The following is a 15,422-nucleotide window of genomic DNA, read 5'->3' as shown; positions in this document are numbered from 1 at the left end:
CGGTAATTTATTTATATTACATATTGCGTAATATAAATACATCTTAATGTTGCAAAATTAATAGATTTCAAGAAGGTGGCTCAAAATTATTAGTGTGAATCTCAAATTGCTAAGGATGACACCTTGAGTTTTGCATATGCATTTGCAAGAAATTAAAAATCTCAATTGCAAATAGACGTATTAATCTCGACATGTAGCGAACATGGAGATACATACATTCTGGAATACATCGTACTCAACGGAAATACACTACTATTGTAATGAATAGTAATGATGTTGCAAACTTGATGCTCAAGTGAAAAACTTGAATTGTATAGACCTCAAATTAAATGAGATGATCTTGTATTTAGTTGCAAGATAATTCAGTAGGGTGAATTAATATTTTGCGGCATAAAATTGATCTCAATCACAATGAGATTGCTTTGCGAGAAAAAATATATATTTCTCAATCGCAAATCAACATTGTTGTGCGAGAGAACTTAATCTCGATCACAAAACAATGTCTTTATAGTAATAAGACATGTTATAGAGATTGCTAAAAAGCAAACATATTGAACATACCACATAATGACCACATATTTTCTGGAATGTTAAAACTCAACAGAAAAAAAAGGGCTGAAAAGCGGTGGCCCAATCTTATGCAAATGGGCCACGCTGGGGAAGCCAGCCTAGGGCCGGCCTGGTCAGCAAATTGGATAAGGAGCAAGCGGCCAGGGATAGCGATCCCCAGCAGCATCCATCCCCAATCCCCACGACCGACGCGGGAGGCGACTGCCATGGCCGGTCGGCCGTTTCTCCGGCAACTCGTGGAGAGACCACGACCCGGGCGGAACGCCACCGAGCCTCGCGTTGGAGGCCGGAGAAGGCTGTGCCAGAGGACTCCGGGGAGGGCGTGCCGGCCCGATTGGGCACAGGCGGAGACGCCCACGGCCGGTCGGCCGCACCACCGGCGGCATGAGGATCTCCCGCCCCGCTCGTCCTCGGAGTAGGCGCGACGCGTTGGAGGCGCCATTCAAGAGTCCGAGTGCCTCTGGGCTCCATGTGCCAGAGCGGCCGGAGCGCGGTGCATGGCGCAATGCGGGCGGCAGCCGGGCGCAGGGCGCGACGCGACGCGGACGGGCGCGGGCGCTCCACACGGGAGGGTGCATCCAACGGCGCGGGCGCGTGCAGCGCGGTGGCCATTCTGTCCCGTGGAGGAGCAGCCAAGGCGCACGGACGGGGGCGCCGCTAGCGATGTGATGAAAAGCAGCAGCAGTTGCCGCTCGATCCAGTGCAAGAGTAAGTGAACGCATGGTACCTTTTTCCCTTTTCGCATCTCTCAATCGATGGGCTTTTCCTTCTCTGTTTTCACTTGCTCTTCCTGATTTACTCCTATATTTCCTGTGAAGAATCACTCCGGAAGATGAAATAGAGATCTTTGATTGATGGCAAGAAGAAGAAAAGAAAGAAAATGGACAATGTCCTGATCCAGTTTTCCTGTTTACGGATGCACCAGGTCAATGTCGATGCATCTTGTGTGATTCTTGCTGTGGTTTTTCTCATCAGCGATAGACACTCATTATGCCGGCGCCGCCGCATAGCCGCGCAGTTGCGCGCGCCAACCGGGCGTCTATGGGTAGCCGTCCAGCCGCAAGCGGGCGCTTCGTCGCATGTGCGCCGGATGACCGGGCCGCCGCGAGTTCTTGTCGTCGCTGTGCATCCTTGCCGGCCTCATTTTTCTCGGTAGAGGCAACGTGGCTGATAAGAGCATCTCCAGCGGTTGGCCCTCTCATGAGACGCTAAAAATCACCCCCTTAGGCGCACCGGTGCTAAACCGCGCGCTGGGATGTGATGCCCCAGTCGCGGCGCCCACGTTTTTTTTAAATTTAAATTACGGCATAAACACGGCGCAAATTCAATCAAACTTCATCGAGTTCGTTCATATTTAAAAATATTTTATAAAAAAGAAGAAAAAACTACTAGGCTGCTCCTCGCCGCCCGCCGCCCTTGCAATTCTACATGCCGAGGAGGTTGTAGAACCGCGTATAGTCGCCGCCGTCATCATCGTCATCGTCGTCGTTGCCGCCTCCGCCGCGGACGCTGTCCCTGCTGCAACCCTCCCCGGTTGGCGCGGCGGGTTGGACAGTCCGGAGGCGTCCTCGTCGCCGTGGCTGTCGAGGATCACGACGCCGTGCTCGTCCTCGTGCCCACGTTTGCGGGCGGCTACCTCCTCCAGGGCCCGGCGCTGCCGGACCATCTCATCGCGGAGGTAGTTGTCCCGCGCCCACTGTATGGCCTCCTCGTCGGAGAAGCCGCGCCGGGCTATCTCCTCGTACTCTGCGGGGAGGCCGGGCTCCGGCTTGGGCGCGAGGAGGACGAGGCGGCCGGGGGGGGGGGGGGGGGGAGTCGCCGATGCGGACGCCGGAGCTGCCGATGCGCCCGCTGACAGGCGTGTCCTGGGTTCCGGCTTGACGGGGCGGAGGCAGGGAGAGCCGGGCGAGGAGGAGGACGCCCCGGGCTGCTCCATGCGCCTCGGCGTCCATGAGCTCCCACGTCGGCGAGAGAAGGACGGGGGAGCGGGGTACTCGAGCCTCGGCATGTTGCCGTCCTCGATGTACTCATTATCCCTTAATTAATAATCATTAATTAATCCTAACAAAAATAATGCTTTCTAAACAAAAAAAATTCGTTATGACTCGTGGCTCACGAGGTTGGTTATTATACAATTTCCATCTGTCCGTTTCAAAAAAATAATACAATTTCCATCTGTCAAGACTCATACGTGGCTCATGAAGGCTTGATAAGTCCACTCTCAATGGGAGGTACCACTATTAATAATAGGAACTTAGAAGCTCTGAATGCACGGACACGGCTCACTCTCAATGGAGCTACCACCATGGGCGCCCTTCCTCGGCGTCGCGCTCGCCACCGTGCTCTTCCTCGAGGCCGTCTTCCGTCGCAGCCGTCAGGCATACAACCTCCCGCCGGGCCCTAAACCGTGGCCGATCATCGGCAACCTGAACCTCATGGGCGCGCTCCCGCACCGCTCCATCCACGCGCTCTCCAAGAGGTACGGCCCTCTCATGTACCTCCGGTTCGGATCGTTCCCCGTCGTGATCGGCTCGTCGGTTGAGATGGCCAAGTTCTTCCTCAAGACCCACGACATGGTGTTCCTCGACCGGCCCAAGATGGCCGCCGGCAAGTACACGACGTACAACTACAGAGACATGACCTGGTCCCCGTACGGCGCCTACTGGCGCCAGGCGCGCAAGGTGTGCCTCACCGAGCTCTTCAGCGCCAAGCGGCTCGATTCATATGAGTACATCCGGAGCGAGGAGATGCGCGCGCTCCTGCGAGACCTGCACGAGGCCTCCCGGTCCCGGCGCGCCGTGGTGCTCAAGGACTACTTGTCCACCTTGAGCCTGAACGTGATCACGCGCATGGTGCTGGGCAAGAAGTACCTGCACAGGGAGGCAACGGACGAAGGGGGCTCCGGCTCCGCGACGACCCTGGCGGAGTTCAAGCGGATGGTCGACGAGTGGTTCTTGCTCAACGGCGTGCTCAACATCGGCGACTCCATCCCGTGGCTGGACTGGATGGACCTGCAGGGGTACATCAAGAGGATGAAGAAGCTGAGCAAGATGTTTGATCAGTTCCTCGAACATGTCGTGGACGAGCACAACGACAGACGCCGAGTCGAGGGGGAGAGCTTCGTCTCCAAGGACATGGTGGATGTGCTACTCGAGATAGCCAGAGACCCCAATCTTGAGGTGCAGATCGACCGGGATAGCGTCAAGGCTTTCATTCAGGTAAGCCCGTGCAACTTCCCCGTTATTCAGTAAAAGAATTCGAGTACAAGGAGCTTTTCAGATCGAAGACCCCGAGTTCAGTTGCAACATCACAGGCTATGCGGATGCTACGATTAATTCTGTACCATTGCACACACTACCTAATCACTTGCAGGACCTCCTCGTCGGCGGCACGGAGAGCTCGGCGGTCGCAGTCGAGTGGGCGATCTCGGAGCTCCTGAAGAAGCCGGAGGTGTTGGCCAAGGCGACCGAGGAGCTGGACCGCGTGGTGGGGCGAGGCCGCTGGGTGACGGAGAAGGACATCCCGAGCCTCCCCTACGTGGAGGCCATCGTCAAGGAGACGCTGCGGCTGCATCCGGTGGCGCCGATGCTGACTCCCCGGCTGTCCCGCGAGGAGGCTTCCGTCGGTGGCTACGACATCCCCGTCGGCACGCGCGTGTTCGTCAACGTGTGGTCCATCGGCCGCGACCCGGCGGTGTGGACTGCGCCGGAGGAGTTCACGCCGGAGCGGTTCCTTGGCAGCAAGATGGACGTCAAGGGGCAGGATTTCGAGCTGCTGCCCTTCGGGTCCGGCCGGCGGATGTGCCCCGGGTACAGCCTCGGGTTGAAGGTGATTCAGGCGAGCCTCGCCAACCTGCTGCATGGTTTCGCCTGGAGGCTCCCGGACGGCGTGGCGACGGACGAGCTCAGCATGGAGGAGACCTTCGGTCTGTCGACGCCGCGCAAGTTCCCGCTAGAGGTCGTGTTAAAACCCAAGCTCCTCGATCACCTCTACACAGCGGGTCATCGAACCCAATAAGAGTTGCGTGAATGGCGCCTCCTGGCGCGTGCCACGTCGAATGCCTGGGTTACTCTCACAAAAAAAATGTCTGGGTTGGCCAGAAAAATAAAAGGGACAAAAAAAGTGGGGAAAAGTGGAAAAGTTGTCGACCGAAACCCTCTCACCCTCACTTCCTCCGCCTCCCTTCGCCTCGAGCGCCTCCTCCTCCCTCTCCAACGCCGCACCCTTGTACGTGTGCCGCCGCCTCACTGGCGCCCCCTCCTCCTCCTACCTGCCACCGTCTCGCCGCTGCAGTCGTCCCCCAGATACACCCTCCCCGAAGGAAAGCACAATCCCCCGGCGGTCCGGACCGGATCCCGCCATCACCACCAGCCGCAGCCTCATCCGTCCGTGTCCATCTCGGCGAGAGCAAGGGCGCGCATCGGGGCTGTCGCCCAGCGTAGCTACTCCGGCCGCCACGCATTCGTCCTCCAGGGCGGGACTGCGCCGGGAGCTTCAAGAAGTTCAACACTAACAACATCCGTGACACCTTCTGTCTCCTGCTCCAGATGGACAATGTCCTCATGTTCGGTGGCCAGGTCCCGTCGTCAAGGTACAAACCTATTGCCCAAATCGAGTTGGTCATTTTATATGTGAGATCTCATCTGATTTGCTCCTTGTTGTTTGCACATAGCAGATCGGACGGATGGCTGGCCAGTTTGAGAAGGACGAGGTTAAGCTGCCCAGCTACATGGGAGTCAACGTCAATGGCGATGCGTTCGACCTGCAAATTTGTAGCAGAATTTTGTTGCGGTGTGTTGTGGTCGTTGTTCTCTTTAAATACCCCCTGTTGAATTTCTTCCACGTATCTCTTTATCACGACAAGGCAAGTGATAGGTTGCTGGGTTTTTTTAGAGAGAAGGCATACGCCCAACTTTATAAATAAAACCAAAAGGCAGGTAGCAATAACAACGTAGGAAAGTATCAAACACGCCAAGCCCCGACAGAGGGCAGACCTCCGAAAGAAAAAGTCAGGTACATGGCACCCTCGCCAGTACACGGCACGCAGGCCGGAGGAAGACCATCCAACTACGAGAACGGCGAGCATCCAACCAAAAGCCATTAATCATCCTGCACTTGTCTGCATAATAGAGACGCCGTCGTCCGGATTTTGGATGTCAGCCCCGATAGCGCCTCATGGTCGACGTCCTTAGTCAATGATTTCCATTGCTGCAGGAGAGCACAGGATTGAAATAAGCAGTCAGCAGGCTTAGCTGGAAACACGTGCTCAATAGTAAACTTGTTCTTAGTTGTCCAAAGGGGCCAGCAAAGTGCTCCCAAGCCCACCCAGAAGATCCGCCTAGAAACGCCAGACAGGTTGTGGGCCAGAGTACGCAACTCGGCAAAGGAGGCAGGGGCCCAAGAGACACTTAACCACTCCCGCACGCAGCTCCAGATGAGCTTAGCCAGGTGGCAGTGGAAGAAAATATGCTCTGTGTTCTCGACAGCACCACAGAGGGCACAAAACTGGGAGCCCGAGCCATTTCTCTTACGAATTTGATCAGCCGAAGGCAACCGACGCCGGAAGGCTTGCCACAAGAAGATTTTAATCTTAGGGGGGATGCGAGCCTTCCAGATCTGGGAGAACCGGTTAGAGGGCGTGCCCCCAACAAGCTTTGAGTAAAGAGACTTAACCGAAAAATGACCAGAGGTAGACAGTGGCCATATAACCGAGTCCCTGATCGTCGAGAGCGAAGGGAAGAGGGCAGTAAGACGCTGCCAATCTTCAAACTCTACAGGCGATAAGGAGCGCCGGAAGACCAGGTTCCACCCCTGGGAAGCTAACTTAGCAATAGAAATCACAGGGTCCGAGCAGTAAGAGAAAAGAGTAGGGAAGGTCACCGAGAGGGGTGAGTCTCCACACCACCAGTCTAACCAAAACCTAATCGAGGAGCCGTCCCCAACAACAAATTTAACAAAAGACTGAAAAATCGGCCTGACTTTGACCAAAGCCTTCCAGAACTGCGAGCTGCCACGCGGCAGGGCAAACATCAGGCTAGAGGAAGGAAAGTATTTAGCTTTCAAGATGTCCAGCCACAGGGGGCTGGTCCTCAGCACTCATAATCTTCCACCACCATTTAATCAGTAAGCATTGGTTCATGATGGACGTATTAATGATCCCTAACCCCCCAAGATTTTTGGGACGGCACATCAGCTTCCATTTAACAAAGCGGTATTTGCGGCGATTGTCCGCCGCATTCCAGTAGAAAGCCCCACGATGCTTATCAAAGCCCGCATGGGTCCCAGCCGACAAGAGGTAAAAGCCCATCACGAACATAGGGAGGGAGGAGAGGCAGGCATTAATAAGAGCAACTTTACCCGGGTTCGTGTTATATCTGCCCCGCCAGGGAAGGACCCTATTGCCCACCTTTGTGACCACCGGGGCAAAATCTTTAGCATGAAGCACGTCCGGGGAAATAGGAAGACCTAAGTATTTGAAAGAATAGGAGCCCAGCGTACAATTAAGAAGGTGATCCACTCGCATGGCTTCCAATTTGTCCACACCCGTAACCACCACTTCACTTTTGGCAAAATTAATCTTAAGCCCCGACATCGCCTCGAAGCAAAGAAGAATAAACTTTAGGTGTGCTAGGCAGGCGTCATTCAGCTCAACCATGATAATAGTGTCGTCCGCGTATTGGAGATGGGTCAGGCCATGGGGTATAAGATGAGAGCTAATAGGAGAGACATGCCCGGAGGCAGATGCCCTAGAGAGCAAACGAGACAGAGCATCCGCAACGAAATTAAACATGATAGGCGAGGCAGGGTCCCCCTGCCGTAGGACCCTACCATTGGCAAAGAATTTGCTCACCTGGCCATTAACATTAATGGCAGTGCGGCCTCCCGAGACCGGCTGCATAATTCTATGGACAAGGGGTCCCTCAAAACCTTTAGCCAGCAGCACCCTACGCAGAAAAGGCCAACTCACCGAATCGTAGGCCTTCTCAAAATCTAGTTTAAGAATCACCGCTTTCGTCTTGCGAATCTTAAGGTCATGGACGATCTCATGCAAGCACAAAACCCCGTCTAAAATGAAGCGACCTTTAATGAAAGCCGACTGAAAAGGACTGATGGTGCGGTGGGCAATGGGAGAGAGGCGAGAGGCCAACCGTTTGGCCGGAAATTTGGCGAAATTATTAATAAGAGCAATCGGCCTAAATTGCGAGATTAGATCCGCGCCCTTGACTTTAGGATTAAGGGTAATGACGGCATAATTAAGGCGGGAAACATCCACCGTACCCAACCAGAAGCCTTGAATAACTTGACATATGAGACCCCGCACTACGGCCAGAATTTTTTAAAAAAAGGGATAGAGAAACCATCAGGCCCGGAAGAAGCGTTTGGGTTAGCCGAGCTAATCACCTGCCAGATCTCCTCGTCAGATAAGGGAACCATCAGACCCAAGTTTTCGTCCGGAGAAATCCTAGACCCCGCATCCCAGAATCCAGAGCACAGATCCACCCCAGGATCAGGCTTAGAGCCCAGGAGATTGGAGTAGAAACCCACAATGTGATCCAAAATGGCAGCTTGATCCGAGTTTCGGACATCGTTAATTAACAGGGAATCAATGAAGCATCTACGGCGTCTGCCAATGGCGATCACAAAGAAGTAAGTCGTCATCGCATCCCCCTTCAAGGTCCAGTTAAGGGCCCCATGTTGGCGCTGTTGGAAATATGCCCTAGAGGCAATAATAAAATGGTTATTATTGTATTTCCTTGTTCATGATAATTGTCTATTATTCATGCTATAATTGTATTGACCGGAAACCGCAATACATGTGTGAATACATATACCACAACATGTCCCTAGTGAGCCTCTAGTTGACTACCTCGTTGATCAACAGATGGTCATGGTTTCCTAACCATGGACATTGGATGTCGTTGATAACGGGATCATGTCATTAGGAGAATGATGTGATGGACAAGACCCAATCCTAAGCCTAGCACAAGATCGTGTAGTTCGTTTGCTAAAGCTTTTCTAATGTCAAGTATCATTTCCTTAGACCATGAGATTGTGTAACTCCCGAATACCGTAGGAGTGCTTTGGGTGTACCAAACGTCACAACGTAACTGGGTGGCTATAAAGGTACACTACAGGTATATCTGAAAGTGTCTGTTGGGTTGGCATGAATCGAGACTGGGATTTGTCACTCCGTATGACGGAGAGGTATCTCGGAGCCCACTCGGTAGGATATCATCATAATGTGCACAATGTGATCAAGGAGTTGATCACGGGATGATGTGTTACGGAACGAGTAAAGAGACTTGCCGGTAACGAGATTGAACAAAGGTATCGGGATACCGACGATCAAATCTCGGGCAAGTACTATACCGGTAGACAAAGGGAATTGTATACGGGATTGATTGAATCCTTGACATCGTGGTTCATCCGATGAGATCATCGTGGAACATGTGGGAGCCAACATGGGTATCCAGATCCCGCTGTTGGTTATTGGCCGGAGAGTTGTCTCAGTCATGTCTGCATGGTTCCCGAACCCGTAGGGTCTACACACTTAAGGTTCGATGACGCTAGGTGCCGGTGTCAAAACCGGCGGATCTCGGGTAGGGGGTCCCGAACTGTGCGTCTATGCGGATGGTAACAGGAGACAAGGTACACGATGTTTTTACCCAGGTTCGGGCCCTCTCGATGGAGGTAAAACCCTACTCCTGCTTGATTAATATTGATGATATGGGTAGTACAAGAGTAGATCTACCACGAGATCGGAGTGGCTAAACCCTAGAATCTAGCCTATGGTATGATTGTTGTTCGTCCTACAGACTAAAACTCTCCGGTTTATATAGACACCGGAGAGGGCTAGGGTTACACAGAGTCGGTTACAATGGGAGGAGATCTTCATATCGTATCGCCAAGCTTGCCTTCCACGCCAAGGAAAGTCCCATCCGGGCACGGGACGGAGTCTTCAATCTTGTATCTTCATAGTCCGGGAGTCCGGCCAAAGGTCTTAGTCCGGCCATCCGGACACCCCCTAATCCAGGACTCCCTCAGTAGCCCCTGAACCAGGCTTCAATGACGACGAGTCCGGCGTGCAAGTTGTCTTCGGCATTGCAAGGCGGGTTCCTCCTCCGAATATTCCGTAGAAGATGTTGAATACCAGGGTAGTGTCCGGCTCTGCAAAATAAGTTCCACGTTCCACTGTGGAGAGAATAATATTTGCATCAATCGAATCTGCTGACGTGTTCCGCGGCGTGACATCATGCCACGGCCAGGCTTTTATTCATTTTACCGTTCCACCTCAGCGCGTTTAGCGAGGCGGTTTTCTTGGCACGTCTTGTCAAAGCAGAGATCGTGTCCCCTTATCCAGGGATTCTCATCAATACGGGCATGGGTAACCCAACCGTTACTTAGGTATGACTCCCTAATTGAAAGCGAGTCTCAAACGGTTATGGGAAGGGCTCTTGGTATTCACCTCCTTTATAAAGGAACCAAGGCCGGCTCCCTTGTTCTTAAATCAATCAAATCCGCCCCTCGCTTCGAGTTCCAACACCCAAAGCTCTAGTTTTAGGCGCTTCGGACCTTCGAAGATGTCCGGCTCCGACCCTCAAGGCCGGTGGATGCCTTCCTCCATTACGGCTAAGAGATGCCAGGTATCTAATCGGCGAAATCTCGCATAGGCTGCCTACTCAAGGGCAAGCTGTTCCCGCTCCCCAGCCTGGTGAAAGCGTGGTGTTCGAATCTCATTTCCTTCGGGGACTAGGCTTCCCGATCGATCCCTTTGTGAGGGGGCTTATGTTTTACTACGGGCTAGAGTTCCACGACCTAGCTCCGAAGTCCATCCTCCAGATCTCATCATTCATTGTCGTGTGCGAGGCCTTCCTCCATATCACCCCTCACTTCGGATTGTGGCTAAAAACTTTCAAAGTGGAACCGAAAGTGATCGGGGGCAGCATGCTGAGTGCGGAGGGGCTATAATAAGATAGATGGACGACGCTCCATGGCCCGAAGGCTCTTTTCAAGAGGAGCTCGGCTTATGGCAACGGGACTGGTTTTACATCACAGACCCTAGGGGCACCACATGGGTGGCACCGCCTACTTTTCGCTCGGGTCCCCCACCACGGCTGGCGTCATGGGTTAATGAAGGACTTATCTGGGGCCGCCAAAAGACGTGCCCCTGCTGCAGGGCCGTATTCTAGATCTTCTAGAAAGAGATATCAATCTGACTGTAGTGGCGCAAGTCATGGTGATTTGCCGCACACTGCCCTGCAAACGTCGACCTCTCCGCCTGTGGGAGTTCAATCCGGAGGGACCACGAGTCCTACAACATTTCATGGGAATGGCACCCATGGAGATGCACAAATTGTTCTTCGGATCACAAGCAAGGTGTCCGGATTTGTCCGAGGACACAGGTCTGAGCTGCAACCGCCCGGATGCTAAAGTAAGTAGCCCCGTATTTGAACATACCATCCATATTTTTATCAAATCTACCCTTTAGCAGAGTTGCCCTTTGAACAGGAGTGGATAGCGAAGGCAAAGCTTATCAGGTGGCCAGCCCCCCGCCCGAGACCGTACTGAATCCCATGCTAACCAGGATGCTGGAGGCCGTGCCGTTGGCAGAAGGCGAAGGGGGGGACCAAGGAGCTACCGTCTCCACGAAGGAGGCCGTTAGGAAGGGAAGAATCAAAAATTCTCCCGACCAGAGAAAGAAAAGGACTGCCTCTGAAGACACGGGGGTGACAACCTCAAAACAGGGAAAGAATTCTTCGTCAGAGGGTTCGGCACCGGAGAACGCCCCAGCCGAATCGCCCCCTAAAGGGGACCCGCTCTCCCCCGAGGCGTAAGTGAAGGGAGGGGTTCCATAATGAATTACATTCATGTTTTATTCTTGAGGAAAATAACCGAAACATTATCTTGCAGCTCGGATCTCAACCCTTCTCAGCAGAGCTCATCTTCAGGGGATCTTCGTCCAGAGATGATAGAGAGTGAAACGCCTCCCCTTGTTCCACCGTCTCACGAGGCTGGCGACCCCGAGGTATCGTCCCGGAGGGTTTTTTCAAGTCCGGACCCTGGGAAAGGTCGTCAGACTAGTCCGGCACCCTCTTGCGCGCCGGCGGAGGGGCTGAAGGATCTGCTTAGTAGGGCGTCCATCTCAGAAGAACACCATATGTTGATGGATACGGTGATTGGAAGGATTTCATCCGCGGAAAGCGGATTGTACGAGGCTACCAGGAGTTTACTAACAGGCTTTGAGGTATGTAAAAAGGTGTACCTTTTGGTAGAGCCGCATATTAAATGTGCCCTGTATGAATAGTAGCCCCTGAGACTCTGTGTGTCGTCACGAGTGACGGAGCACAGAGGATAATAACCCCAGGTATAATGTGCCGCCTACTCCATGAAGGTGGCGAGGCGTTCGGTGGCTAGCCGGACTGATGAATCTACCGAACTAAAGCGGCAACTTGACGTAGCAGATGCCGACATCGTGCTTGTACATAAGCGGCTAGACGAGGCTCAAGGTATGTTCAAAAGACACCCAGTAATAGGAGCTTGATGCTCGGGCCTTATATATGTTTTATGTAGATGGTGCTGCTGCCGTGGAGAACCTTCGGGTGGAACTTGCCCGAGCAAAGGAGCAAGCAAGGAAGAGTGATGCCGCTGCCGTTAAAGCGGCTGAAGAGCTAAAAGCTGAACAGGCTGCTCATTGCCAGAGCAAGAAGGAAATGGCCGAGATGGCCATAAAATTGAAGGATGCTACCGACCACTGTAGATTGCTTGAACAAGAAGATAGGGTGGCTCAGAAGGATCTTGAAAAGATCACTGCCGAAGCCAAGGATACTCGCTCTGCCATGAGAGCGATGAAGGAGGAGCTGCGTCAGGTCAGAGATATCACGGCTGGAAAGCCTTATATGCTGCGGATGAAGTTCGGATACCCCAAGTATGCTCCATTAGACCGGCAGTGGAGTTCGGAAAACGCTTATCTGGATTTGGCCGCAAGTGCGGCGGACGCGACCGAACACTTCCGCAGCCGAGGTGACCATGAATTGGAAGAGCTTTTTTGGTCGCAGTACCACAATCCAGAACGCCCACTGTCAGTATCCGACCGTTTAGCCGCCTGGGCGGAGCTAAACAGATTATCCGGACTCGCCATGAAGTATGTTGCGAGTCGTCTGTGGCCGGAGAAGCCGGAGCCAAAGAGTTATTTTGGCTTGGTGCAGCAATTCCTTGGTTCGGTGCCGCATGCTGATGCAATGAAGAGGTCGGCGTGTATAGAGGGCGCACAGATGGCTCTTGCCCGTGTCAAGACATACTGGGCAGATATGAAGGCCAGTATTGTTGCGTCCCAGGATTTGGACGAAAGCCGAGTACCTGCCAAGCACTATTTTGTGGAAGTTCTTCCTGGCGCTCGTATAATAGAGTCGCAGTGCTCGAAGGATGTTGTGTTCGAATAGCTTATACTATTTGTAAGACGAATTGTGTTTTTATGAAAAAAAAGCTTTTTTTATACTTGTGCTTGCAAGAATCATGATGCCTCCTGTGTGGCCGTTTAATGTATATATTTGTATATAACCTGAAAGATGGCAGTCGTTGGCTTCAGCCCCCACGCATAGAATGCGAGGGTGTTCGCAAAAAGGCGCCTTTTCACACTTAATCCAATGTCTTGGTCCTACAAAGGATGTGGTGGCGCGGCGAACTAGGCAACTGGACTATAATGCTTTATCACTTTCACTTAGCCAGAGGAGTTTGACAGTGGGACTACTGAATAGCCCCTAGGGGCACCGCGCTCGCCCGAATTCGGGGTGCGAGTGTGCCTGACCGGGAAGCGGCCCTTCGTTAATGCGGGGGAATCCTAAAGATTCAGAAAGTCATCGAGTGGTTGACTAGTCTCTCGCTATATCATGACAGTCAGTTTTTGGCTTTCTCTACTGAGGTGCTCACCTGGCTGAACCGGGGCACAATCACAGTAGTTCTTCTGGTGCCGCGTTAGCCGATATAACGGAACGTAAGGCAGCAAAACATAGGAGCCGGGCAAACCCAACATTTGACCAAAGACATGATTCGGAGCTGATGCATATAGGGCCAAACTCGCGACGCCGAACACTCCCTAAGGTATTCGGTCTTTATGAAGACGGGCCAAAATAGAGCCCTTGGTAAAAAAGCCCCTAGTGTCCAGGTATGTGCAAAAATTCTGGCGTGGCCACATGCCAAGACGCCAGCCTCCTCCTCGACTATAGAGAAAACCGGGGGATGTTATCAACAAGAGACAGTAAAAAAGGTTTACGCGGGGTCTTAATCTGAAAAGAATCCTTGGAACGGGTCCCTGCTGCACGTCTACGTCTGTGTCTCCGTTGTGCCGTATCCTGGACGGGCGTAGCACGATGTTCGTCTGCGAAAGAGAGGAACTTAGTAAAAAATAAGCGTGCGAGAAATCTATATCAAAATAAACAAGATATAGTTGGAGCAAGAGTTGGGCCGTATTGTCTCCGGGCATGAGCACACGGAGCCCCTTGCACGAGGGTATGTGGCTATTTTAAGCATGTTGACGCTGGACTCGTCTAGCCGTGTCTGGGATAGTAGGGCTGGATTTGTGGGTGGCTGTCTAGGCAGCCGCACCCCTGCCCATACTTTTGGGGGTCAATTTATGTTCCCTTGTAATGAAATGATGCCCTTTGGACCGGGCATTTTAAGTGTAAGGGATGCGTAGTGCGGTATTGCGTTAAAGCGGGCGAAAGCTTCACGTCCCAGTAGCACCTGATAGCGACTTACGAATGGGGCGATGTGGAATGTTAGCATTTCGCTTCGGAAGTTGTCGGGTGATCCGAACGTGACTTCTAACGTAAGGGAACCCATACTTGGGGTATCCGAACCTGGCGTTACTCCTTGAAAGGAAGTGTTGCCGAGGTGGATTACGACTGGGTTTACCCCGAGTTTGCGGACTGTGTCCTGATATAACAGGTTCAAGTCGATGCCGCCGTCCATAAGGGCGTTTGTAAATTGGAGTCCGTTAATGATTGGATTTAGGACCAAGGCAGTCCAGCCTGCGTTCTGGTCTCCTCTAGAGTAATCCTGATGATCGAAGGTGATTGGTTGTAACAACCAGTGGGGTTGCTCCTCCGGGGCTGGCTGTACGGCGTGTGTCGTTGTAGGTGCCGTACTATTCTTCCCTTTCGTCACATGAAGTAGATTTACTGTCTTGACTTCTTGTGGGAACTTCTTTTGTTCTCCGGTGATCTGCTCGTGGGGTGCATCGTCATCTTCGCTTGGTGTGTTGAGCCCCTTGTGTTCGGCGTTGAGCTTTCCGGACTGCTTAAAGACCCAACAATCTCTGTGGGTATGGTTTGCAGGTCTCCCCGGAGTGTTGTGGATTTGACATATTTTGTCCAAAATTTTGTTGAGGTTGGATAGCTCGTCCCTATCGTCTTTGGGGGGCAGCTTTTTCTGATTTTGCCGAGAGCTTTTGAATCCGGTGTTTACTGCTGTGCTCATTGGGCTGTTGTCCTTTATCTGGCGCGGTTCTTTGTTACGGCGCGGCTTCCCGTTCCCATCTCTGAGTTCGGACGTATTCGGGTCGCTGGTGCTGCTTCTTGCCAACCAGCTATCCTCTCCTGCACAGAAGCGAGTCATGAGGCTTGTTAACGCGGCCATTGTTTGCGGCTTTTCTTGGCCGAGGTGTCTGGCGAGCCATTCGTCTCCGATGCTATGTTTGAAAGCTGCTAGGGCCTCTGCGTCCGGACAGTCGACTATCTGATTCTTTTTGATAAGGAATCTGTTCCAGAGCTTCCGGGCTGACTCTCCGGGCTGCTGAGTTATATGACTCAGATCATCTGCATCCGGGGGCCAGACATAGGTCCCTTGAAAATTTG

General features: G+C 52.7%; 1 protein-coding gene and 1 long non-coding RNA gene across 2 annotated transcripts; both read left to right on the top strand.

Moving 5' to 3' along the window:
• Positions 1–570: 570 nt before the first annotated feature.
• LOC123111940 (uncharacterized) lies at positions 571–1,522 on the top strand. The gene is made up of 2 exons (XR_006454922.1): positions 571–1,278; positions 1,389–1,522. It is a non-coding gene; the product is annotated as an uncharacterized lncRNA (long non-coding RNA).
• A 914-nt stretch (positions 1,523–2,436) lies between these two features.
• LOC123111939 (dimethylnonatriene synthase) lies at positions 2,437–4,724 on the top strand. The gene is made up of 2 exons (XM_044532822.1): positions 2,437–3,788; positions 3,943–4,724. The coding sequence occupies exons 1-2, from the start codon at positions 2,838–2,840 to the stop codon at positions 4,585–4,587; spliced, it is 1,596 nt and encodes a 531-aa protein (XP_044388757.1). The 5' UTR covers positions 2,437–2,837; the 3' UTR covers positions 4,588–4,724.
• The last annotated feature ends 10,698 nt before the right edge of the window (positions 4,725–15,422 follow it).

This window comes from Triticum aestivum, chromosome 5B (genome assembly GCF_018294505.1).
Source record: "Triticum aestivum cultivar Chinese Spring chromosome 5B, IWGSC CS RefSeq v2.1, whole genome shotgun sequence".
Lineage (NCBI taxonomy): Eukaryota > Viridiplantae > Streptophyta > Magnoliopsida > Poales > Poaceae > Triticum > Triticum aestivum.
Note: the sequence above shows the minus strand (reverse complement) of the source record. Positions and strands in the feature narration are given on the sequence as shown.